Source organism: Orcinus orca, chromosome 11, assembly GCF_937001465.1.
Source record: "Orcinus orca chromosome 11, mOrcOrc1.1, whole genome shotgun sequence".
NCBI classification, from domain to species: domain Eukaryota; kingdom Metazoa; phylum Chordata; class Mammalia; order Artiodactyla; family Delphinidae; genus Orcinus; species Orcinus orca.
The window spans coordinates 65,064,645-65,089,805 of record NC_064569.1 but is presented as its reverse complement, the minus strand read 5'-3'; the positions used below and the strand labels follow the sequence as shown (position 1 = coordinate 65,089,805).

Here is a 25,161-nt window from a genome sequence, read left to right as displayed (position 1 = left end):
ACATTCTATTTATCATGTTCAAAAGAAAGATATTTGAATAGTTTGTAAAAACTCTGAATCATGCTTGGGTTGGTCACTTAATTTGATCTTTATTTTAAAGTTCATTTTCTTTATTCTTTGTAAGTCAAATCTAGAAACTTGCTTTTGCAAAAAAGTTTAAATTAGTATATTAGACTAATATCAGTTGAAATAATGAAGGATCAGATGTTTATTCGTAAAAATAAAAAAATCCTACATACCCACACTCATCCATTTGATGTGTAGCCACATCAAAAATGGGCTACAATTTTTTTGTTTTTAATTTGAAGGCCTTCGAGAGGTATAATCCAGTCAAGATTTCAGGAAAATTCCTGTACCAGGATATATATTTCCCTTGCTTTTAGACATAGTCATTACTCATTTTATCTCTGCCATCTAACCTTTTATAAAACTACATCTTGATTTGTTATAACCAGTAAAATATCTGAAAACTAAAAGCTGGATTGAATCTACATTAACATTCTGCCAGAAAATCAATGGTGTCGTGATAATAAAAAGGTCACGCTGAGTTTCAGTACCATTTCTAGTGTTTCTAGTGTTCAGAGGTTCTAAAAATCTCTCTTACCTGCAGTGAACAACCATAGGTGTGGTGTCATGTGCTCTGCTTGCTCGAACCAACTTCACAAAGTGAACTAGAGGCGCACTGTTTTCAGGAACCCCATGCTCAGGCCAAGCAGTAAAGTTACACTGTCTAATGGTCATGCAATCCCCATGCTAGACAAAATGACATTAAAGAAACATGATAAGACAGCTGACTTGCCAGGTTTTCAAGGTGATCTTTTAAAATGACAATTTACCAAACAGAAGAAACTGTGTTTTCATAATTTCCTATAAGAGAAGCCTTCTACTATTGCTACAATAAAGAAAATTGCCTTTCTGTATGAATGCAAACAATGAGAAGGCTTGCAAGCAGATGATAATGTAGGGTATTTAAATTCAAATATAATGTAACGTTTTGTAACACCAGAGTAGTAGATTTTGAACAATTGTGACCTAACAACTTAAACACACTCACAAATTATTCACAACACAGGTATAGAGTATCTGATAATGTCAGAAAGTATAAAGATCCTTATATCATTTTCTGTGTTTATAGGCCTTTACGTTATATAAGTGGGATCCTATGCTATCGCTTCTGTATTGGTTCTGGATTAAACAGAAAATCCAGTTATTAGGATGTAGACAGAGATAAGTGATTTGGGAAATTCCTGTTTTAAATCAGATATTACAGTTTCTTTATAAAATAAGATAAACTTAGTGATCTAGTTGTTTCCTCCTTTTTCTTCCCCTGTCTACCTAAGAATCTGATATTAACTGGTTAATATGAACTTTATATAATTTGGAATTAAACACAGTCACGTAGATATTGAAGGCAGGTGCCAATTCAAAACTTCTATTTTGAAAATAATAGAAAAGCATTATTGAATATACAGGTATCAAGCAATATGTCTAGAAATTAATTTTACTTTAGACATTTAGAACATTCATATTTTATATCATGTTTGACTTCCCCTCCTTTTTTTTACCCTTTCAATTTTCAGATCTCTGATGGTCCAATCTATTTGAACATCCTCCATTAGCTTTGTAATCACTATATCTCCGAAGACAGTAACTGGTTTGTTGTCCTCTGGCCAATACTGATGGCATCTGATCTGTATTCAGAAAAGAGTCACCAGTCATAAGAACCATTGTTTTATATAGATACGTTTGTGTGTGTGTGTGTGTGTGTGTGTGTGTGTAAAATATCACAGTTATCACTGCTAAGATAAAACTGCTTTATAGATGTCCAAGTCATTGATGACTCAAAGTATTAGCTAAAATTGTCACACATATATTAACAGAATTGTAAAAGTTTTGTGAAAAGATTTTCAAATAACTTACCCGCCCTTTTTCAAAACACTGTGTTAGCATTACTAATGTTTTTGCTCTGGTTTCCCACACCATTCTCCAAAAATCCCCAACTGTTCCTGGTAATGGACCTTGAGTAGCAATAAATTCATTTGGACATAAGTAGCCCTAGAATGATATAATTATAACACTGCATCAATATTTACATATATATAGTATTTTTTAGTTTTTGAGCAACGTAAGAAAAACATACTAGTTTGAGATGACCTAATATTTTTAAATATTGTACATTTTTGAATGCTAAATAATAATAGTACTCAAAATTTCCAACATTAATTTTAACCTCACAATGTAATATACTATACAGCTAACTGTTCTTAAAATGTATTTCTAACTCTGAATAAAGCAGTAAAGACTAAAAAATAATAATACCACTTTACAGCAGACAATATGCTAAGCATCTTATAGTTAGTATTTCAATTAATTTGTTTCTTATAAAAACCTTGAGAATTAGAACTATTATTATCCTCATTTTAGAGAGGAAGATACTGAAGCTAAGGAATGTGAAGTAATTTGTGGAAGATTTCACAGTTGGTAAGGTAGTCTGAGTCCAGAGCCAGCGCTCTTACCCATTCCACTAAGTTACTGTCATATATTTAAAGATTGTGCAGATATTTTCATACTCTTTCTCCAAGAAATTACTTATCTATGTAAACTATGGCATTAGTAATTATTCTCCAGAGCTCCAGACCAAGAGTAATGTGAATAATAAGAAGGTTCATTTAACTACTATAGGACCTGAGATTTGTCTCAACCCTATTATGATAGCTCTTGTAGCTTTTATCAAGTTATTCTAAAACTCAGTCCATTCACCTGGAATGTAAGGATGCCACTTGAGTAATATCTGTGGATTTTTCTTAAAGAAAGGTACTGTATAAATAAAATATAGTAATGAAATTACATGTATTCCAAACATCAAAATATTTTGAGGAATGAGGATTAAAGGTGAATTTTATTTTTAAATTGGAATTGTCTCAGTAGCCAGAGAATATAGTATTACACTGAATAAATATACATTTTAAAGTTCAAGGGGCCCTAAAATCTAATCCAACCAGTGTATTTTACTCTAAAGAATAATGAGCTACTTGAGGTGATTTTCCCAAAATCACCCAGTGACAGTTTCTGGTATAAAACCTTGAGTCTCTTAAATAAACTATATGCTAAAGCATTTCTATGTTTCCAGTCTCAGTTGAAATATATAATTATTTTACATTGTAAAGGTTTTTTTTTTTAGGTTAAAAAAGTAATATATAGTCAGTGTAGAATGTTTGGAAAATTCAGAAAAATACAAAATAGAATGTGGAATTAATCTGTAATCTCACTATCCATAATGAAGCACCATTAATATTTTAGTCACTTTCTCTGCAGACTTTTAAAATATGCACATTCCTCCATTCAGATAATATTTATGAAGGTCTACTGTGTGTCAGGCACTATTCTAGGAGCTGAGGATTCATCACTGACTAAAATTCCTACTCTCATTTATCTTATATTCTAGTTAGGGGAAATAGACATCAAGCCTATTAATAAGTCTATTAAATAAACAATTTACATAGAGTTTTTAAAAGTGATGTGTTGTGAGAGAGAGTTTTCAGAAAATAGGGTGTTCAGAAAAGACTCATGGGTGAAATCTGAGGAAAGAACTGAAGCAGAAAGGGGGTAATCCCTTCAAGATCTGAAGGAAAAGTGTTCCAGGTAGAAAGTCAAGTATAACAGCATTAAAGGAGAGATGTGTCTGGAATGTTCTAAGAACAGCAAGTGGCTGGAATGAGGGGGACAGTAATAGAAGGTGACGTCGGAAAGAACAAGGGAGGGAGGACAATGGTGCTTTAGGTCCTAGAGTAGGTAATTATAAGATCTTGGATTTTACTCTGAATGATATGGAAAGCCTTTGAAAGATTTTGAACATACAGAGTATATGGTTTAAGAGTTTCATCCTGGTTTCTGTAAGACAAGCTGATATGGTTTAAAGGAGAAAGGAGGGAGAGTAGTTAGAAGGTTATTGCAACAATCCAACCAAGGGTTAGTTTGGGCGATAGCAATGGGGATTGTGAGAAGTGATAAAATCTGGATAAATTCTGAAGACAGAGCCAAGAGAATTTGCTTATGGATTGGATACTGGGTATAAGAAAAATAGAGAAGTCAATAATGATTCCAAATGAAGATGGGGAAAACTTCAGGAAGAGCAGACTTAAAAAAAACTTTTTTTTTTACTTAAGTATAGTTGATTTGCAATGTTGTGTTAGTTTCTGGTGTAAAGCAAAGTGATTCAGTTATACATATATAATATATATTCTTTTTCATATTCTTTTCCATTGTGGTTTATTGCAGGATATTGAATATCATTCCCTGTGCTATGCAGTAAGACCTTGTTGTTGTTTATCTGTTTTATAGATAGTACTTTATATCTGCTAATCCTGAACGCCTAATTTATCTGTCCCCTACCCCCTTTCCCCTTGGGTAACCATAAATTTGCTTTCTATGTCTGTGAGTCTGTTTCTGTTTCATTTGTATCATATTTTAGATTGCACGTATAAGTGATATCATATGGTATTTCTGTCTTTTTCTTTCTCTTTCTGACTTACTTCACTTAGTATGACAATCTCTGGGTCCATCTATGTTGCTGCAAATAGCTTTATTTCATTCTTTTTTAATGGTTGAGTAATATTCCTATGTCTATATACACCATATCTTTATCCGTTCACCTGTCGATGGACATGTAGGTGGCTTCCATGTCTTGGTTATTGTAAATAGTGCTGCTGTGAACATTGGGGTGCAAGTACCTTTTTGAATTAGAGTTTTCTCCAGATATATGCTCAGGAGTGGGATTGCTGGGTCATATGGTAACTCTACTTTTAGTTTTTTAAGGAAGCTCCATACTGTTTTCCATAGTGGCGGCACCAATTTACATTCCCACCAACAATGTAGTGGGTTCCCTTTTCTCCACACCCAGGATAAGCAGGTTAAAAGGAAAATCAAGAATTCATAATGGAAATATTAAACTTGAAATTCCTTTTGGATATTCAAGTGGCAATGTCATGAAGGCAACTGAGTATATGAGCTTGGAATTCAGAAAGAAGTCCAAACTAGAGACATAATTTCAAAGTAGCTAGCAAATAGATCTTACTTAAAATCACAAGAATGGTTGAGATTGTCAAAGAAATGAGTTTGGAAAGAAACAGTAAATTCAAGGATTGGGCTGTAGATAATTTCAGTGTTTGGTGGCCAAGGAGATAAGAGAGAACCAACGAGACTGAGATGAAAGTGTCAAAGCTGTAGATGGAAAATCGAGAGAATGGTGTCCTGGCAGCGTTTTAAGGGTGAGGACAATAAACTGTAATTGATCAATTTATAAAATGTTTCGCCTAGTTATTTGCATTTCCCTTTTTCAGGGATTCAGTGTCCTTTGGTACTATAATCTTCTTCCAGAGTAGACGAAATCTGATGTTTCTGATACGATTACAGCTCCTTTGCATCATAGCCTTTAATCTTCAATCTCCAGCTATGGTAAAAGCTATCCTCAAATTGAAGTAATTTCAGGCATCTCAGGTTGACAGGAGAGATAATTTGGGGTGGTGGGTTGGGGTCTTGTCCCATTACATAATGTTCTTATTGTTAGCTTTCTTGAAAACATTCCTAAAGTCACGTGTACAATTAGTGGTTGTTTACAAGGATGCAGTATCTATTTTCCTCCCTACCTCTCTCCCATAGTCCATCCTTAATCAACATTTTCCAGGCTCTCTTTGAGTCCTAGCTTCAGGAGCACAATTCCCAAGAAGAGCCAAGGGCAGAGAGATAAACATATAGTAATCTAATTACAGACCCAGGACTGGAGTTCCCAGTCTTAAAGTACATCCTTCAGACCACCTACTGGTCTTCCCTTTTCCCTTCTCCAGACTTCACTTTTTCTTTTCCATCTAAACACTAGTTATTTTGCTTTTTCTCTACCTTGCTCTATAGTTCTTTTCCCTTTTCCTCCAGCTTCCAAAGAAATAGGAATTCAGAGTCCATTTGTAGATGGCCTTTGTCTTTTGCTCCTGGAACAAGTGTTCATGAACTTTCAGATGGAGGTGCCATGGAACAAAAGTGGGGAGTTGGGGGAAACTGAGGTATCAAACATTCATTCTGAGAAATCTTCACTATTTCTGAGGTGAAGACTGCCTGAATTTGGGGATAGAGAAGTGAGAGGCCACTATGGTATTATGACTTTGTCTATTTCCATCTGTTCCTGACATCCCAGGCGAAGGAGATATCCCCAGAAGTAAAAGCAATACAGCATACTGCCTACTCCAATACTGAAACCTGCCTTAATATAAAGTGCTTTCCATCTGGGCCTGCTTACCATGTAGCTCAGTAATGATTACGCATATCATTACATATGGGTCATAGTGAATTTGTTGTAAAATTTATTATATTACAACATCACTTGACCACAGCAGAATATATATATATGTATTAATGTACTCAGATTTAGTTTATTGCTCATCCTGTATTGTGATCTTCTTATGGTTGTCTCCTGACAACTTATAATATTTAGAGGGAACACTGGGGGTTCATGAATATTCCTTTGTTTATGTGTGGTTCAGTTATACCTCCTAAAACTGTCTGGTTGCCTTCCTAATCATATTCATAACCTATACTGTCATCCCATAACTGGTTGAACATTATAGGATATAAGCTATTCATTTGTATCTACTTATTGGTGAATAAAAATGATACGAATTAATAGATCACTGATACAACAATTTGTTCTTGCTCTGTTCTATGGTATCATAAAATACATGATCATTGTTTAAATTTAAATATCTAAATGTATATATGCCTCATTCTACAAATCAAAGTAAAACTTCTACATGCTATATTGTTTAGGATACAATTAAAATTGGTAAGCACAAGATTTCACCAAAATCTTTAGAAAAGAATTACATTTTCAGGGAAATCAATGATTTGATAAATGAATAAAATATACCATCACAATAGTAAATTTGGGTTTTCTTCAAAATAGATTTAAAGTTCTAGCACAAAAATGGGATGAAATTCAAAGGATGACTTATTAACCTCTGCAACCCCCCGTCACTTCTCCTATTAAGAAATCTTAAATGCTCCCATTGTTCACTTATTTCACAATAAGATTCAATATATAATTGTAATTTTGGAGTAATTATCAACCAATATAAAATTCAGGATGAATTCTTCTTTTCCCCCTTAACAGAGTCTTGGGGAGAATGGGACATAGGACAGGTTATGTTTGATGTTGGGGAAAGGATGGAGCATCACATAAGCAGAGCCCCAGTGGGACCAAATGAAATGGCAGGCCTGGATGAGAAGACTGAATAAGGAAAAAATAAAACACCAGTGGGAGTGTGGGCAGTAGAGGGAACCTTCAGGTATCTGTGGAGTCATGATAAGAAGCATAGTTAACCTTGGTATGTATGAGAATTGAAGTCAGTGGTGAAAATGTAAGGGAACATATCTTGTTTTTATAAAACAACTGTGTATTTGAGTAGTTCAGTGATAGAATCATCTGCCTTAAGGAGGAAATAGGTGAATCAATGCCAAGATAGGCTAATATCTAATTACAAGTAATTTTTCAGAAAGATTTCCTGGGTGAATGGTTGGATTAAATAACCACAAAAGCAGTTCCTACTCTCGGATTTCGTGATTGTGTCAACCCAAGTGGAGGTCTTGGGTGCATCTAAGGTCTCTGTGTACCTATGATAGTGGTGAGCATTGAGAGAACAAAAGAGCCATGGAGAAGGAGAGGGAGAGATCCTTAAAACACTTTGGTTTATTCAACTTTCAATCCAATGCAGCAAGCATTTATTATCTGTGATGTGCAACATAGTATACTAGGCATGTCACAGTTCACCCCATGTTGGTTCACTTAAGATATGCTTGTTGAGTAGCTACAATGGAGTGCACGTTCTGTAAGTAGCTGAGGCTGAAAAGAACAAGGCATCATAGTTCCCTAGAAGGACTGAAAATCTAGAAGGGAGGAAGAGCATAATAGGTTTTTATATTATATGGACATGACTGTACATATGACTAATTTTTCTTTGAAAGAGAGGTTGGCCGACCTCATTGTGTACAGAGAATATTCTGACAAACGTAGGAAATAGTGGAAAGACCAGGGGATATGTAGCTAGAAGTTGTACGTCTGCCACTTATTAGTGAAATAATCGTTGGGTAAATTGCAATCTCTGTTTGGAGCCTCCGTTTCCCCATGTATAAAATAGGGATACATAATGTTGTAAGGAACTGGTACATTAAATTCATAGAGGTTGTAATGATTTTCTTGTTTTAAATAGCTTGAAGAGTAATACTGCAGTATTTATGTTTTATAAAAATATATATAAAAATAGCAACTTACAGAAACATAGCTGGCATTAATATAATCCGATCCTGGAATACTGGCATCAGCTATCAGTTTCACTCTGTTATTGTTATCTAGAAGAAAATATAAGAAATTAATGCTAATTCACTTTGCTACTTTCTTACTATAGCAGTAATAGAAAGAAGTTCATGATATAACATCAAAAATTATAGACGGCTGTAAAATTTTAAATAGAAATTCCCTATTATTCCATATTTCCACTACCCAGAGACAATGACTATTAATATGTTCTTGTATTTATTTCCAGGATTTTCTATATATATTCATATAAAATTGACCACAAGTGGGCAATATACACACTATTCTGCAAAAATTTCTTATTTACTTGTATCTTTCCATATTAGCATAAACAACAATATCTAGCTCATTACTTTAAAAAGCCATATAGTATTTCAGTGCTTGAATATAACATACTTATTTAGCTCTTTAGGGTGATTTAAACTCATCTCATTTTGTTATTATAAAAAGCTGAATAAATATAACTGGACTTTTTACACATATGTAGGAGTCTATTTGTAGAATACATTACCAGCAGTAAAATTCCCAAATCATATTGTGCATCTCAAATTTTGAAAGATACTGACAAATTGTTCTCAAGTTATATCATATCACTCTGAACAAAAGTGCTTGAACAGTTTGAACTTTCCTCTTACTTTCACTGCCATATTATTAAACATTTTAATTTATGACCTTTTGATAGTTACAAATTGATGTCTCCTAATATTTATATTGATTTTCTTAAATATGAGTGAAATTGAGCTTCTTTGCTTATGCCTTGGCCATTTTAAATACATTTTCTATTAATTACATTTTCATATGATACTATTTTTCTAAAAATATACTAAGAATGTTTTACATGTATTGAATTTTTCTTTTAGTTTGTCATTTGTCTTTGCCTCTATCTATTAATCAGTTTATCTGCTAGCTACCTTGCCATGGATAAAATTTATATATTTTGTAATCAAATTTCTCATTATTTTTCATTATGGCTTCACTGTGGCTTCTTGTGTGATATATACAAAGGTCTTTGTCACACCAATATTCTTATTTTCACAAATTCATTCATAGTTCCTTCTGGGACGTTAATACGGTGTTCTGCTTTTGTTTTAAATATTTTGATTTTTGATCCATTGGGCTTTTTTTTCTTTTGAAACAGAATGAGGTAAAATCTACCTTTATTGTTTGTTTGTTTGTTAACATTTGGAACAACAAATAGTCCATCCTTACTCCCTTGTTCAAAACACCACTTTTATCACACACTAGTTTTCTCTATGTGTTTAGGTCTATTTCTGGACCATTTATACTCTTCCCTTAATTTATCTGCCTATTCTTTCTTTAATACCAAACTTTTAATGATTATTTTTTAGACTTTTAAGGTATGGCAAAATTAGATAACCTTTACACATTACTTTTCTTCAAAGAAAAGTATCAAAAAATTATTTTTTCCTGAGAATTTTTACCGAGTTGGTATTATAATTGAAATGTCCAGTGCTAATTTTAACTAGACAAGGGAATGATATCTATTACTATTACTACTTATCTATTACTACTTATCTATTACTACTTAATTATTTTGAAGGTTTTTTGTTTGTTTTGTTTTGTTTTTAATCTTAATGGGAAGGCACTCAGTACTGAAGGAAAAATAGGTAAATGTGGGTTTGTGTTTGAATTACAGATGATCTATCTACCATTTATGGCATTGGGTGAATTGCTTAACTTCTCCGTTCCCTTGTTACCTCAGCTATAATATATAGTTGTAATATTTATTTTGTAGAATCCTCTGAGGAAAACTTATACGAAAGCTTATAGAACTCATAAAGCTGTATAGAACACAAAACACGTTCTTATGTTCTTAAAATTAAGCACGTTGTATGTTAAATGACTTTGCTGTACCAATAGTAATCATAATGACCTGACCAATGTGTTTGAATCTAAAGAAGGGGGATTGTTCAAGCAAATTTATGTGAATGATTTATATCCCAAAGATTTTGAATTTGGTATGATCTGCCTATTTTAATGACATTGTGGCCAGTCATGTAACTAAGGAAGGGAAGCCATCAGATTTCTATTCACTCGATATGCCTGCTTATAACTGAGTCAACAGCAAGCTAAACTTTTCTTCATGGTGTTGGAACACTTCTGAAGGTCATAGTGTCCTGTCAAAGAGAGACTTGGAAATCTCTTCTGCACGCATTTGCTGCTAATTCTAGTATCTTAAAGCCCTGTAAGCTAATATCTTCTAAAATGCACTGTGATATTTGAAATCCTACTTCCTACATTACTCAGGGGAAACAATGAATCTCACTTAGCTGACTCAAGCTAAAATTCAGACTCTATTAAATGAATTCACTCTCTACGGGAGAAAAAAAACATTTCAGCTTTATGGCTTCTCTGCAAGCACAATGGGAGAATGTATTTAGTTTAAACATTTCATTTTCTTGTTCCACGTATATGTGGGCAGGGGCGAGGGTCTGTTTGTCCATCTAGGCAGAAGTGAGTTTATAGCTTGTCTTTCAACTGAGGTTAGGGAAGTAGGTTTATCATCTCCAGACCGTAGACTCTAAGGGCCTGTTACTAAATTTTTTTCACCCAGAAAGTTAGAGGCTTTTAAAAATGAGCAGTCTATTGATTACTAACAATCATAAGAGCTAATACTTAGGAGAGCTTCCTGTGTTCTGGTATTGGGCAAAGTGATTTACATGGTTATTTCATCTACTCCTGAAAGTTAGGAGGTCGACACCACTAAATAATATGTCCAGTCACTAAAGTAGTTAGTAGGTAAACAGAACTGCAGCCCAGGAAGTTTGATTAGAGCCCACATGGTTTTAGTCATTTTACTATACAGCAGGCAGTATGTATTAGTTGAACTAATAAATTATTCTAATAATATTCTTGAAAAATATAACATTCTTCCTAACAAAATTATTTCTTATAGGACCTCCAACTCTTTAAGAGGACACTTAAGAAAAAGCTTTCCCCTAAAAATCCATTAAAGGATATTGGATGTGGATGTAGTATATTATTAGAAAAATTACCATAAGTTTTCTGTACTGAAATCAAGAAGAAAGCAGAATACAATTGGACATTATCCATTTGACTCTAGAAAAGGCGAAAAACATGCATGCAAAGCTTTTAATATTCTAAAACGTCCTTGGTTTACAACATAATTCCATCACTAGTTATTTTTTGTCTTAGCTTTAGATATCTGGATAATCTTACCCCTCAGTTCTTGTTGTTTTAAGGATGTCTGTTTAGTTATATTGACCACTCGTATTCATTTCTTATGCTGTAAGAGCTAGCAAGCTAGCATTATGTGACTTTTCCTATGGCCATTATGTGAACCCAGAAAATAATGCACTGAGATCTTAATAATAAAAGATTGAAATGACACATTTTTTAAAATGTCTAACATATCAAATTTTTATATATATTTTTAAGTCAGATACTCTTTAGTCTTTGGAAATAAGTTAGATATATTTGATTTACTTATATATAGTGATACACATTACTTCAGCCAAATACACAATTGTAAATAAATATTACATATTCCACAGTAACTGTCCTTCAATCACACTATAGTACTTGTTTTCACAGAATATCACTAAGTAATCATGAAGCAGAGAGTCTGAAGGAAATTTAGGTATAGATGAATATAAAAACATGAGAATTTCCGTATCTCTTAAATTTATGATGCATCCAACTCAAGTTAACTCTCTGAAAGGGAGAACAAAAGGACTTATTAAGAAAGGTCATGCCACAGGAATTGAGAGATGTAACACTAACATTCCTTATTTCCTACAATGATGTCTTATTTGTCAACTTACTCTTAAAGTCATTTACCTTTGATTTGTTTTGTTCCGGGAAGGATTTTAGGTGATTAAAGCTATTTGTATTTTCATCCTTTTCTAATTCTTGGGAATTAACAGATTCCGTTAGATTACTACCTGCTATATCATGTTTCCCTAAATTTGTTTACTTCATGCCTCTAGTTCTAGAATAACAGAATATGGTCCATTTCTTCCTATCCATATCCTTATGATTTTACATTCTGTGATTACACCCTTCTTTAAGTCTGTGTCTTTCTAGACAGAAGAGTTCAATTTATATATATATATGGAAGTTTCCCCAATACAGTTTTGAAAAGGCATAGAACATAGAAAAATATATATATACTAACTCTAAAATTAGGAATATTTTAAAACTCTAGATTTTGAAACAATACTATTTCAGAGCTTAACAAATACCACTTTTTAATTTCATATATAAAAATGTATTGAATCAGAATATAGTTAGTAGGAATATCTGTTGAAAAAAATATATCAAACATATAGCTATTATTAGCAGAGGAATGTTATTTTTTTTCACATCACTGCTAAGTCTTAAAGCAATAATATGGTTTTTTATTTCACATCAGTAGACATTCTTTTTAATGACATAAGGAATAATAACAGTGTACCATGTAAGATGGTTTCTTTTCTTATTGACTGAAAAATGAAGCCATGTTCACTGTGGTAAGGCACAAGCCCGCCTCCTTTGTAAAACCAATCCTGGTAAGCATACCTTTATTTTGATCTTCAATGAATATTTTGCAATGCATTTTTTATATTCCTTAACAAAGCACTGCCATGCTTTTAAGAAAACTAATGCACAAAGTTATGTGTGAACTTTCTCTTTTCATTTGAGAACTAGGTCTGTAGGAAGATATTAGAAAGGTTCGTTACTTGGGTTAAATTACAAAGCTAAGAAACTACTAGGTCTACAGTTTCTTACACCTGCATGAGTAAACCTTGTGTGAATAAGCTGAAAACCATGTACATTAACTTTAATAAATATTAACAAAGCAAAAGAGATACAATTTAACAGCTGCTAATAAAATGCATTATTATAATCCAATTAATATGTAATATATATTTAAGAAAAAATGCTAAAATGCATTTTGCTCTCATTTGAAAATGTTTCATTATCTAAAACCAGAAATAGTATGTACACATACATGGTTTTATGTTTGGAAAGCGGTTTTTTGCTCTGTTCCAAGGCAGATCAGCATCAGTGGAAGAAAGATCCTGAAGAAATTTTGGTAATTCCTGTGGATTGAAGTCATTGCAAAGTTTAGATTTATTTCAGAGGTAAACAAGAAGTTCCACTTAGTAAAAGACTATTCTTTATTCTAAATCCTTTTACTTTTAAAATGACAACACTTCTCATAACTGCAGAAGCAAGGTCAAATTAACAGTAATGAACTTACATGAACTTTCACTGAAAATTCCTGAATAGAATTGATTAGTTGAGCTACTGCTTTCTCTGGCATAATTTCTTTGCCCTTTGGGAAGCTCTGAGGTGCAGCAACCATGTTAGTAACTCCTTTCATAATTTACTAATGGTTTTGTCAAATACACACTGTGTATTATTTAATATTTTAATGTCTACTTAGTAGCGTAAGGGAGTTGATTTATTTTTTGTTTTTTCTCGTCAGGCAGTGTGATTTCACGCCTATTTATTGGTACAACATTGGTCAGTTTGTGAGAAAATGCCAAAGGTCAATTCCTGTTCTTAGTGGGCACTGTTAAATCGATAGCGGAATGCAAAGGTGTGATAAAGAATTATCAGAGGAAGGGTCAAGATCTGTTATTGACATTTTGGTGAAAAATCACGATATAATCCATTCATCATAAAGAAAGCTGGTGCAAGAAAATGTGTTAATTATTTTGTTGAGCTGATGATTTACATTTATGAAATTTATAGTTTTCCATATTAGAAATGCCTCAATTTACCAAATTCCTTAAAAAGTGTTAAAACCGTGGGGTTTTGCAATTTTTTCCCACTTTATTATAAAGGATTTCTTTTAATTGGATAATTTTCCCTTCTCCCTTATTTTTCCTCAAAGAGAATTCTGGACAGTATTTTATGAGTGTGTATGTGTTAGAGAAGAGGGACAGTATTAATAAGCATCTGAATTCTGGCGTTTTGGCACTAAAGGCTTAGAAAAAAATTTTTTAACCAAGTGAGGAATCCTAGAACAGCTTCCTTGTGTCAGGTTTTGGGAGTATATGTCAGCATATTTATAAGAGACAAAGAAATAGAGGGGGAAAAGAAGTTGAATTGGAATCACCTGAAAAGTGGTACCTATTTTTCTGTAGTTACAGAAGTTTCCATTTATAGATTTAAATGATTATGGCCTTGATAATTAATACCCAATTACTAGGTTAACTGTTTGGATAGTAATGTTACACTCAGTGGTCTTATTCTTATCAGAGCACACAGGGCCTCAACCAACCTTTCCTATTTAGCTCTTTCTCCTACGGTTCCCAGTTTTTAGTGGGATCACAGATGGGTGGAACTGCTTTGCATCCTTATGTTTTTGCATTCATTCTCTCTCTCTAGAATACCTTTCCCCCTTTATATACTTATTGGACTTCTGCTCCATCCTAAAGTTCATCTGGCAGGTCACCTTTTTGTAAAGTCTTTTCTGACAGCTATCCAAACAGAGTTGATCCTCACTTCTTTCTGCATAGCTCCATCATGATACGGTGTCATTTGGGTTTTTTTTTTAATACATGTCTGCAGTTCTTCTTCATCATTTGAACTTCTTTATGAAATCATCACTATGATGGCAAATAGTTGTGCCAGCCACTATTCTTAGTATTACACACATTCAATCGGTTTAGTATTCACAATTCAACAAGATAGATACAGCATTTTACAAATGAGGACATTGAACAACAGAGAGTTTAAGTGATTTACCCAAGGTCACTTAGCTGTTTAAGTGTTGAATTCATATATATCAATACCTGTCACGTAGTGGAGCTTATTAATATTTAAGGTATAAGCGAATATGACCTGAGTTACAAGTTTTATCAAACATATGCATCAAATATGCATTTGTTTATTAAAACAGTTAAAAAATACAGCACTAGAACTAAAAGCAATTAAAAAAACCATGTTCCTTACATGTGAATATACATTTACCTAATATACACAACCTATATATTTATATAAAAACACCCAAGTACTTAAAACCATGATCTCCAAAAAAGTTAAACTAGAAGCTTTCTCATTATAATATATGAGAAAATGTTATTGCTAATAAAACTTTTCATCTACTCAGTCATGTATAATGTTAACTATATTCACTCCTATTCTAATGAAACTACCCTTTTGTTCCTGAAAAATTGACAGTTCTTGCTGCATAAATGCTAAGAAGAGTTTTATGGTACCACTGATTTTGTTAAAACCAGACCAATATTACTTAAGAAGCATAACCAAAAGCTGTAGGAAATACCATTAATCTTCTCACATTTTTTGTGATTATTTCCTGAGAGACTGAAATATTACAATCCTGAATTATTCAAGCCAGTTGTTTTTGTTCACACACTAAAAGTTCATGAAAAACTAGAAATAAAGTTTTTGGTAACATTTAGAAATCTGTTTTATTTTTATAATACAAAATAAGTTAGGAAAGAGCCTCACAAGTTTTAAAATAGCTTGTAGACTAGCACATGCCTTATGTTTTAATGTAATTTCAACTTTATGGCTATATAAGATGCTAAAAGCAATAAAATTAATCTTAACTTTCAAAAAGTGTAAAAGTAACAAGTTCTTAACTTCATATATTCTCCATAACGTGATACTGCATTTATTCCATGATCACTTAAGTAATACCTGTGTTTTATAGGCTTCTTTTTATCTGTTTTTTATTTTTGGAAAGTTCTAAAAATAACATTTTTAAAATAATTTCTGGAAACATCAAGTTCTGTTCTCAGGTTCATCTATACCACTAACATAAACTAAGCAGGCAAATATGAAATGGAATTATTTAGTTTCTAAATCTAAAACAGTTATTTAAATATAAAGCCACATTTACGGTACCACCCAAACCTCGTACACACACAAAACCTGATGCATACAGCATTCTATAGTTGCATGTACATCTGGGTGAGACAGCAAAGAAGAAACAGGGCCAGGCTGCCCTTGCTGGGGAGGTCTCTGATCCGGAGCACCTTTTCCTGACACAGTAGGTGAATAATTCTGTTCAGGTTGCACCAGAGGCTGCCCAGTGTAATGTTACTATCCAAACAATCAACCTGGTAATTGGGTATTGATTATCAAGGCCAGAGTCCTTCATGGCCTTGCAAGCTTAAACTGGACATGAAATGTGACACATGAAACGACTGGAGGTCTGGCAATGTTGTGACAACTGCTAGTAACATACCGAAAATTCTTCTTGAAACTTTAGGTTGTTGTTTGTGCAAAGCTCTTCAACATGTTGCAGAAAGGATTTCTTGCTTATCGGCCTCCAAGCAAAGAAAGGTATAAAATGGAGTCACGTTAGGTTGAGTTCTTTTCCTTTAGCCTGGGCACTCTCTTTACAGTTGACAAGTTAGAGGACAAGGGACATTTCAAAAGCACACAGCCCTTTAAAGTCACTCTGTCATATTTACAAAATTAGCTTCCCCCTTTAAGTTCACTTTCTTTGTATTTCATGGTATAAAAATCCTTCAAATTTTAAGTGACTTTAAATGAATGATTTAACATTTTAATGAAGAAAGTTTTTCAAGCAAATGTAAGGGCATAAAGTCATCATTGAATCCTAAAACACATAAAACCTCTTTGTCATACAGAAAACATTTTATACGTTACAAGGTTTTAGAAGATATAAAATATTGCAGTGACCTCATTCTCGTAACGACATGGTTTTTAAACCCTAAGGAGTTTAAATATCCCTGTATTACTTCCCAAGCTAAAATACAGACATGCAGGCTTCACCCCAGAGAGAGAGAAAGCATTTCTCCAGTTACCATGCAATTAGTCATGCTTTTATGATTTATATCCAGCTTGGAGGTTTTTCTAACAAACATACAAAAAAGGAACCACACATTGAGATTCATCGAATCAGGGAATCCAGAGTTGATACTCAGAAAGAAGAAAAGATATTTAACAAACTTACTTGATGGATTTTCTATAACTAAGTAACCTGCAACAGAGATTGTGTTAAATGGATTATGAGTTGAGGGTACAGCTCTTTCTGAAAGAGTTTTAGATTAAAATCAGAAGAACAGGGTAAATCAGCAATATATAATATGCTATGCCTTTAATTGATATTTGATCATTATTTTAAATTCTATATCATTTTTGAAATTATATTATTTGGACCCAAATATGGCCAGATAATAATTTGGCTTCTTTCTCAAGCTGAGAAGGTACTATTTTATATTGTTAGGCATTTGGGGCATTACATCAAAAACAGGTCACTTTTTAATATATTGCATAGTATTTATTGGTCTAAAAAAGTTAATGTGAATTAAATTTTTTTCTTTGTTCATAAAAAGTGCTAAATCAGGGAGGGTGAATCTTTGAAATATGACATCAAATTGCCTAAGTCTTGTTTCATGAGTGAGTTTTCATGAATATATAACCATAAAAAATGACAATCATTTCAATTACTTTGGATATACATATCTTTTGTGGCAGTTCATTGGTCAAGTTATTTATACTCTGAAAAAAATTGAAATAATTTTTAACAGCTAAATAGACTATGCAACACACAAATTCAGAGATGGGTACATCTTTAATAACATTTGTCATGCACAACAAATTAGCACTGCAAAAAAACACAAAAGGCACAAAGTATGATGAAATAAAATGAAGAACATGTACCTTTATCAAAGTTTTTAATTTTAAATATTATTAGAGACAATTTCACTGTATTTCTTAAGTGACAGATATTTATAAGAGGATATGGTTTTTGAAGTAAAGGACAAATGAAAAATATTAGATTGAAAAATGTGGCTTAAATACTTTGAAAATGGTCACAGATGTGTGTGTTCAATGAAGAAAACGTGAGTCAAAAGAGTGTATTTCATTACAACACAGGAATTGGTGAAAAATATGGAGGTGCTGGAGCAAGTATTATGAAGAAGAGTGGTAGAATTCTTGGTTAATGCTATAGGTGTCCCCAAGCAGAAGGAAGTATCTCTCAGCTCCTCAGGGTATAACCTAGTACAGCAACATAGCATAGCATAGAATCATAGGTTAGAGCAGAGTCTTGGTGGATGACCTTGTGGGCTTCTCACAATACCCTAGAGTGATTCTAAGGAGGCACCAGAGAAATTCTGACTCTAACTAGATTGATATGGAGATGCCTGAATGGGATATTGAATCAGAAGAATCCTTAATTTGGGGACAGGAAAACAGTGTATGAATTGGAGGGCCTGGAAAGACTTCTGACACATGCAGTGGGGACTAAGGCAGCAAGCAATCCCCGTTGAAAATAATTACGCCTCAGCAAAGACCAGCAAGAAAAAAAGACAACCATGAGCCAGACACACACTACCCAAGACCCTGAAGATGCCTGATGCCCCAGTGTTCCTATGCCATGATATTCCTCAGAAATAGGAAAGGAACGAAGGTCAGGTTGGGCAAATATTAATGAATTGAGCTTAAGATAGAAATGAATGAGATACTTGAATTAGCAAGATCATTTTCCCTGCTACCACGCAGAAATGGGAATGCTTGAGTTAAGTGGAGATCACTTTTATAACAGGGAACATTATTGAGTTTGTGATTGGTGAAATTCAAACACTACATCTGCTTTAATGACAGCCATCCTATAGTGGGGAGATTCTCTTTTCCCAGAGGATCCAGGATTATTTGAGGTAGTACTGGCAAAAATATTTTTACTGTGCTATCTAGAACCTGAAATAGAGCTAGTTTGTAGAGCAAGAAATAGCTAAAGCACGAGATTATTATTCATATCCTTGTTCTACTTTGATTAATGTTCTATTCTCTCATTTAGAAATTATGATTAATACCTTTTAGTCAATTTCATTTCAGTGAAGAACTCCACAGCAGGTTGCTTTTATTTTACTATTATTATTTTATTTTGCATTTGAAAGATCTCTCTAGAGATACTGATTTTAAACCATAACTGGCTAGCTATTGGATTTGGGTGGATATTTGTGAATTCTTTTCTTAAAAAATACAATGCCCTTTGAAAAATGGTTTCAAATACCTGATCCAACAATTACCAGCTATATTATCTTGAGCAAGTCACTTAATCTTTCTTAGTTCCTAATTTAGAAAATAGGGCAAATATATGTAAATCAAGCTCATGTATGTAAAATGCTAGGAAACGCCCACCCCTGGCTTTGGAAGCAGTACGTAAATGTTAGTTACTATCATTAGTATTAAAATTGCTATTTCTAGTTTTATTGAACTCAAGTTCCTCCTACTGATCTGTTCTACAATTGATACTGATATAATGATTTTTTTTTGTTTCCAAAAGAATAAATTTTACTCAAAACTGGGAAGACTAGATTGCACTAAATTAAGCAGCAAGATTTCCTATGGTATTCTTCCTAATCAGAGTCCCAGAATAAACAGTGATCACAAATATTTCAAAGCCACGTTTGGTTTTCTAGTTCTCAATTCAAATTCTAAATAAATCCCTAATAATATAAAGGCTGTAATAATTTTCATATTATCATGTGAAAGCATTTCTAATCATGCCTGCATTTTTTACATTATTCCTTATAACTACCCTTCACATTACCCTGTTTGTACTCCAGATATTTTCACTATCAGTTTCTTCTACCGTTCCAGGTGTTTCCCCACAACCAGATTTTCCTGATTGCTTAATGGCTGATTCAAATGTTAACTCCCCCATGGACCTTACCCTGTTCTGTTACAGAGAAAATCATTTCTTCCTTCTATGAAACTAAATTTCTATGGACAAATCATCTTCCACCTTCTGTTACGGCTATATAAAAGTACATGTATTAAGGACACATGTATTGAGATTCATGTGTGCTTGAAGGCAGGGGCAGGATTAACACTTGGCTTACTACAAGTCCCTCATAAACTTATTCGTAGTAGACAGTGAATAAATCATTGTTAAATATAAAATTGTGGATGAATTCAGACTAAGATACATAGTAAGCTAAATACAACTGCTCTGATTATTATGAGAGGATATCTGAATTAAATGAATTTTCCACAAAAGTATTAAGTGATTGAGAATTCTCAGGAGATCCTACTCAAAGGTTTAAATAAGTATGATCATAGATGCATCAATAAACAGTATACAGGTCTAAACAAAGCCATATCAGATCCTCTCACATTAGAAGTTAACAGGTGCTAGATACTTAGGAAATTACATGAACAATAGAGTCACTCTTGTCTAGACAAGTAATTAAAAAAACAGGTTTTAAAAAATAAGATCTGTTTGGCTTTATGTATTTATTTTTCAGTATCGCTGTTTATCTAAACCCAATCACTTTACATAAGCTGTTCGTCACACTTGTATTTACATAATGGGAGAAACGAGGCTTCTAACAGTCTGTTTTTATGTAATTTTCCAGTCCATGCTTATCTCACAATTATGTGTGAACTGAAATCAAAATACCTATCTGGAAAGCTTAAATAGAGAAGACATTTTGGCATAAATGACCTGTTTCAAATAAAAGTTAGTTTTTTTCTTGTTTTTGTCTGTAGTCTCCATGTCATTGTCTTGATTCTTAGCTTCATATTGTATATTTCTCTCTTAACTAGTGGCTGCATTCTAAATTTTATTTTTCTTTGAAGTTTTAAAGTTTTGTTTGTAAACAGGAGAAAATAGTAATGTGGACAATTTATGCAGGGAATTAGAAAAGAAGGTGGCATATAATATGAAGAAAATGCATTGACTTGTTACTGATGAAGAAATTAAATTCCTTTAAGAAAAATTATTTGGTTAGATAAGCATAAAAAAACCTCATAGAAATTAATGTGTATGAGAATCAACAATGTTATTTCAGGAGTGCTATTTTCAAATAAAGTGATCTATGGAGACACTCAAAGAGACGCAAAAAACTTTCTATTAATATTTTTAAAAACTTAAAAAATTGTTACATGGAGAGCATGTTAGACTGGTATGGTCCTCTTATTTTATTCACTTACAATACAACAGTGAAGGATAGTGTCAAATCATATTCAGTTCATTAGTGTATAAATCAATTTGGGAATTGTTCAGATTTCAGTAAGATAACTGACCACTTTCCAATATGAAGGGCTAAACACTTTTTATTACATGAATCTTAGCTTAAATCCTGTGCCCTTTTGTTGAAAAGGGTATTATTTCATGTCTGGGCTCATTTTTTTTTCAAAGTCTATCAAAAACTTAAATTCCGCTCAGATTACTCTTGATAGATCCAGAGAGGAACCATTTATTTATGTTGGCAGTGGTGATTGAAGACCATATTGTCACAGAGACTGAGCTTTACCTCAAGGTCAATTAGTTGAAATCTATAGGGAATTAAAATATAGTGCAAATAGAGAGCCATAGAGGATAGCCTATAGATGAGCAGCTTAAATCAGCATTACCAGTGGAATAAGACAAATTGAGAAACAGTGTTTTCTACTTAACTGGTTAAGTTAGGTTAAAAAGAAAGGAACCTCAAATTTTATTGCCTTAATGTAAAAATCTGTATTTGTCACACTAACATGTACTTCATATTCAACTAAAAATGTTTGAAGAATCTTTCTGATAAAACATGTTAACTGATCTTTCCAAGTTTTGTAAAATATTGAGTGTGAGGTTTTTAGTTTATATATCAATTCATTATTCCAACGTTTACATTTATTTCTACAATGATATTCTGTTACTTATCCAAAGCATTTACTGTAATGCTTTCAAAGGGATCTTAATTTTTGTTTTTTTCTATTGTTTTTGTTATAGGCTTTCAAATAGTATCCTTTCAGACCCTCCTCCTTTCTTTTTATCAAATCACCAATGACTTTTCTCTGGTCCTCAATACAAATTAAAAATATTATCCCAACCAGTGGCTAGTACTATACAGCTGACTCAAACTTCACCTTATAAGGTAAACATGCCACCCGAATAAGTAGTAATGCAGTATTTTTCTTATTATCTAGAAAAATAATCAATTAGTAAAGGCTATCTAAGTAGTTCCTCAGCATGTCTCTTTTGCTACTTGAAGAAGGACAAATAGGTTTTAAGGGAGCTTAGCTCTTTGAAGGGCAGCTCGTTAGAGGCAGTGCCCCTTCCTTTTTCATCACAGTATTTCCAGTGCCCGGCATTTGTAGGTGCCCAACTGACAGTTCTTTTATTCAAACAAGGTGAAATGGTCTTTTAAATACATATAGAAGAGCAACATTCTTGCTGACGTCAAAGAGGTAAGGTAAGATTCCCAGGGTGGCAAGAGTTGAATTTTCCTTATTACTGAAGCCTCTCCACATTAGCACATGTGAAACCAAATTCTTGACAGATTCTTATTTTGTAAACCATGTATTCTAAATTAAAACTGCGGTCATAAACCTAGCTACCTCCGGGGCAATAGGGTAGAAGCAGTAGAGAGGATGAAGACACTGCCAACAGCTGTGTGAAGAGATGGGCAGAGGTTCTTAGTGAGGGGACCTAATGAAGAGGAGACAGATGACATAACACCATTTAAAAAGAAGTCTTGCCAGGCAGGTAAGCACAGAAATTCCTCTGTCAGGGGTTAGAAGGTGACCTCAAAAAACTAGATTTGAAAGAAAACTACATCTATTTTGACAAATGTGATTCATGTAGAGGTGTTTAAAGGTTCTGATTAACCTGAACTATTAAGTTTAGTTCTATCAAAGTAGAAGCTCTGACTGAGCAGGACACTGTTCACTGATTCCAGGGGAAGAAAATGTGGCGATAGAAGAGATACAGAGAGGGTTCGATAAAAATGGAAGCATTTTTCTCTGAGGTTAGCTATGATTCCAAAATGCTAAAGGTGATTAGAGTAGAAAAAGGCCTGGCTTCCTCTGTTTTAATCACGCTGAGTACTATTCACGGTCAAATGTCAGGAGTCTTGGCCCCATCCCATCCAGCCTTGCGGCTCATGGGACTAACTCTGCTGTAGTAGATCTGGGATTTTGAAATCAAATGCATTTTCACTCTCTGCCTCCATTCACATCCTTTACATGAAGAAATTGAGTATCTCTGGGGCACTCAATCAATTGTTGGGTCCCTGCTAATGCTGACATTTTGCTATGCTACCTTCAGAATGTACACAGCAATTTTTATCCTAGGATACAAAAGGCATTTCTGGGCATTAGGGCGATGCCTGAAAGCATGCACAGTTGGCCATCCATTGGTCAGGATAGAAGTCAAATTTCTATGAAATGTGCTGCTCAGTATATGCCCCAGAGTCAGAGAACAGGGAATGTCATTGTCTTAGGTCCTTACAGATTAGCACCTGCAGTAGTTGAAATGAGCTTGTGTGAAGTGTGAACCCAGACTCCACCCATCAGAGAACTCAACTCTTGTGTCATCGTAATAGGACAAGAAGCATGTGAAGAAATCTAAGTAAAAACTTACTTTACTATCAAAGTTAACACAACATGATAACACAGCAAATTCTTATGACATGCACATTGCAAGTCAATGTGCATTTTGATAAGGTTAACTTTACCATATCAATAGCATGCAATATCATAGAGGACACTTAGTAAGTAGAAAGTTTAGAGTATTTTGTTTTACAGTTTTTTGGGCTTTGGAAAAAATAGCACATTAACCAACAGCACTTCATATCTTGTATTTTAAAATATAGAGCACACCACCTGAAAAGATTAAAATAATCACAGCAGAGCTCTGCATCACCACAGTAACTTACTGGATGACAAAAATCTCCTTTCGTCTAAAGAAAAATGAAGAGTATCTGGAAGTAAAGATTCATTATTTATTTAGTATAAAAACACACTGCAGTATTTTTGCTTTGCTGCTATAAGAACATGAGCAGTAAATATCTTAAATTTCGTTCTACTGTAGGACATTTCTTGTCCCAAATTCACATTTTGTCCAGACATTTCTTATTTGGATTCATGTATTTTTGCCATTGCTTGCAAAATAGTTAAGACAGAAGTAAAATTAATGACCAGAATCTGTCAAAGAACTGATGGCAATTAACATGCTAACAATTTTACAAAGAATTTCATATATCAGTCAAATTTTATGAATTCTTACTGAAGTCACAAGAATTGTACTACTATTTTCCAGTTTCTGCAAGATTGAACCTACACTAAAATGCCATCATTCCTTTGCCCCATATCACTAGAGAATAAGTAATTCAAAAGAAGCAGTTCTTCCCTTAGAATCATTCTCTGTATAGAAAATGCTACTTGAAGAAGGATGCCATGGGCCCTTGTCTTTTTAAGTGGGTTTATATTGATTTAATCTAGTATGCTTCAGAGTTAAATACACACACACACACACACACACACACACACACACAATTATAGGTGTATGTTGATACTTCAGAATCAAACTGACCTGGGATCATCTTGGCTGTCCTATTTACTAGGTGCATGACCTTGGACAGTTACCTAAATTCTCTAGGCATCTATTATTTTTCATCTGTAAAGTGGGGATAAGAGTACCTACCACAAATGATTGAATGAGTTGGGTGAGATCATTACATACAAAATTTAACGAATAGTAATTGCTCAATTACTATGTTAGCAAACCCTGGATGTGAAAGTAGACTGGGGTCATTCTTAATTTTACAGATATTATAAATAACAATAATAATACCAAATGTATTCTGATTTACAGTTTACAAAACACATTCATAGGATTCTTTTGAATGGTAAGCTTCCTGAAGGCATATATATTTAATAAAAATTTGACATGCAAACTTCTAAAGTTATTGAAGAAAGAAAGATACTCTTAAAATAGCCAATCAATTATTTGCTTCATTTTGTTGAGAATTTTAATTCCATTCATGATTACTGGATTGGGCCTTGAGTCTTAACATAATGCACCATTACATTCACTCAACTAAAATAGGCAAGGTAAT

At 33.4% G+C, this 25,161-nt stretch overlaps 1 protein-coding gene across 1 annotated transcript in view; it reads right to left on the bottom strand.

Moving 5' to 3' along the window:
• PTPRQ (protein tyrosine phosphatase receptor type Q) overlaps nt 1-25,161 on the bottom strand; it is a 197,347-nt gene that overhangs the window by 10,782 nt on the left and 161,404 nt on the right. Inside the window, exons 36-42 of the mRNA XM_004280590.3 lie at nt 17,286-17,312; nt 16,551-16,632; nt 13,335-13,425; nt 8,318-8,394; nt 1,921-2,055; nt 1,566-1,691; nt 605-753 (exon numbers count right to left, since the gene is read on the bottom strand). Coding sequence (XP_004280638.2) covers nt 605-753; nt 1,566-1,691; nt 1,921-2,055; nt 8,318-8,394; nt 13,335-13,425; nt 16,551-16,632; nt 17,286-17,312 — 687 coding nt within the window. The remainder of the gene's footprint in view (nt 1-604; nt 754-1,565; nt 1,692-1,920; nt 2,056-8,317; nt 8,395-13,334; nt 13,426-16,550; nt 16,633-17,285; nt 17,313-25,161) is intronic.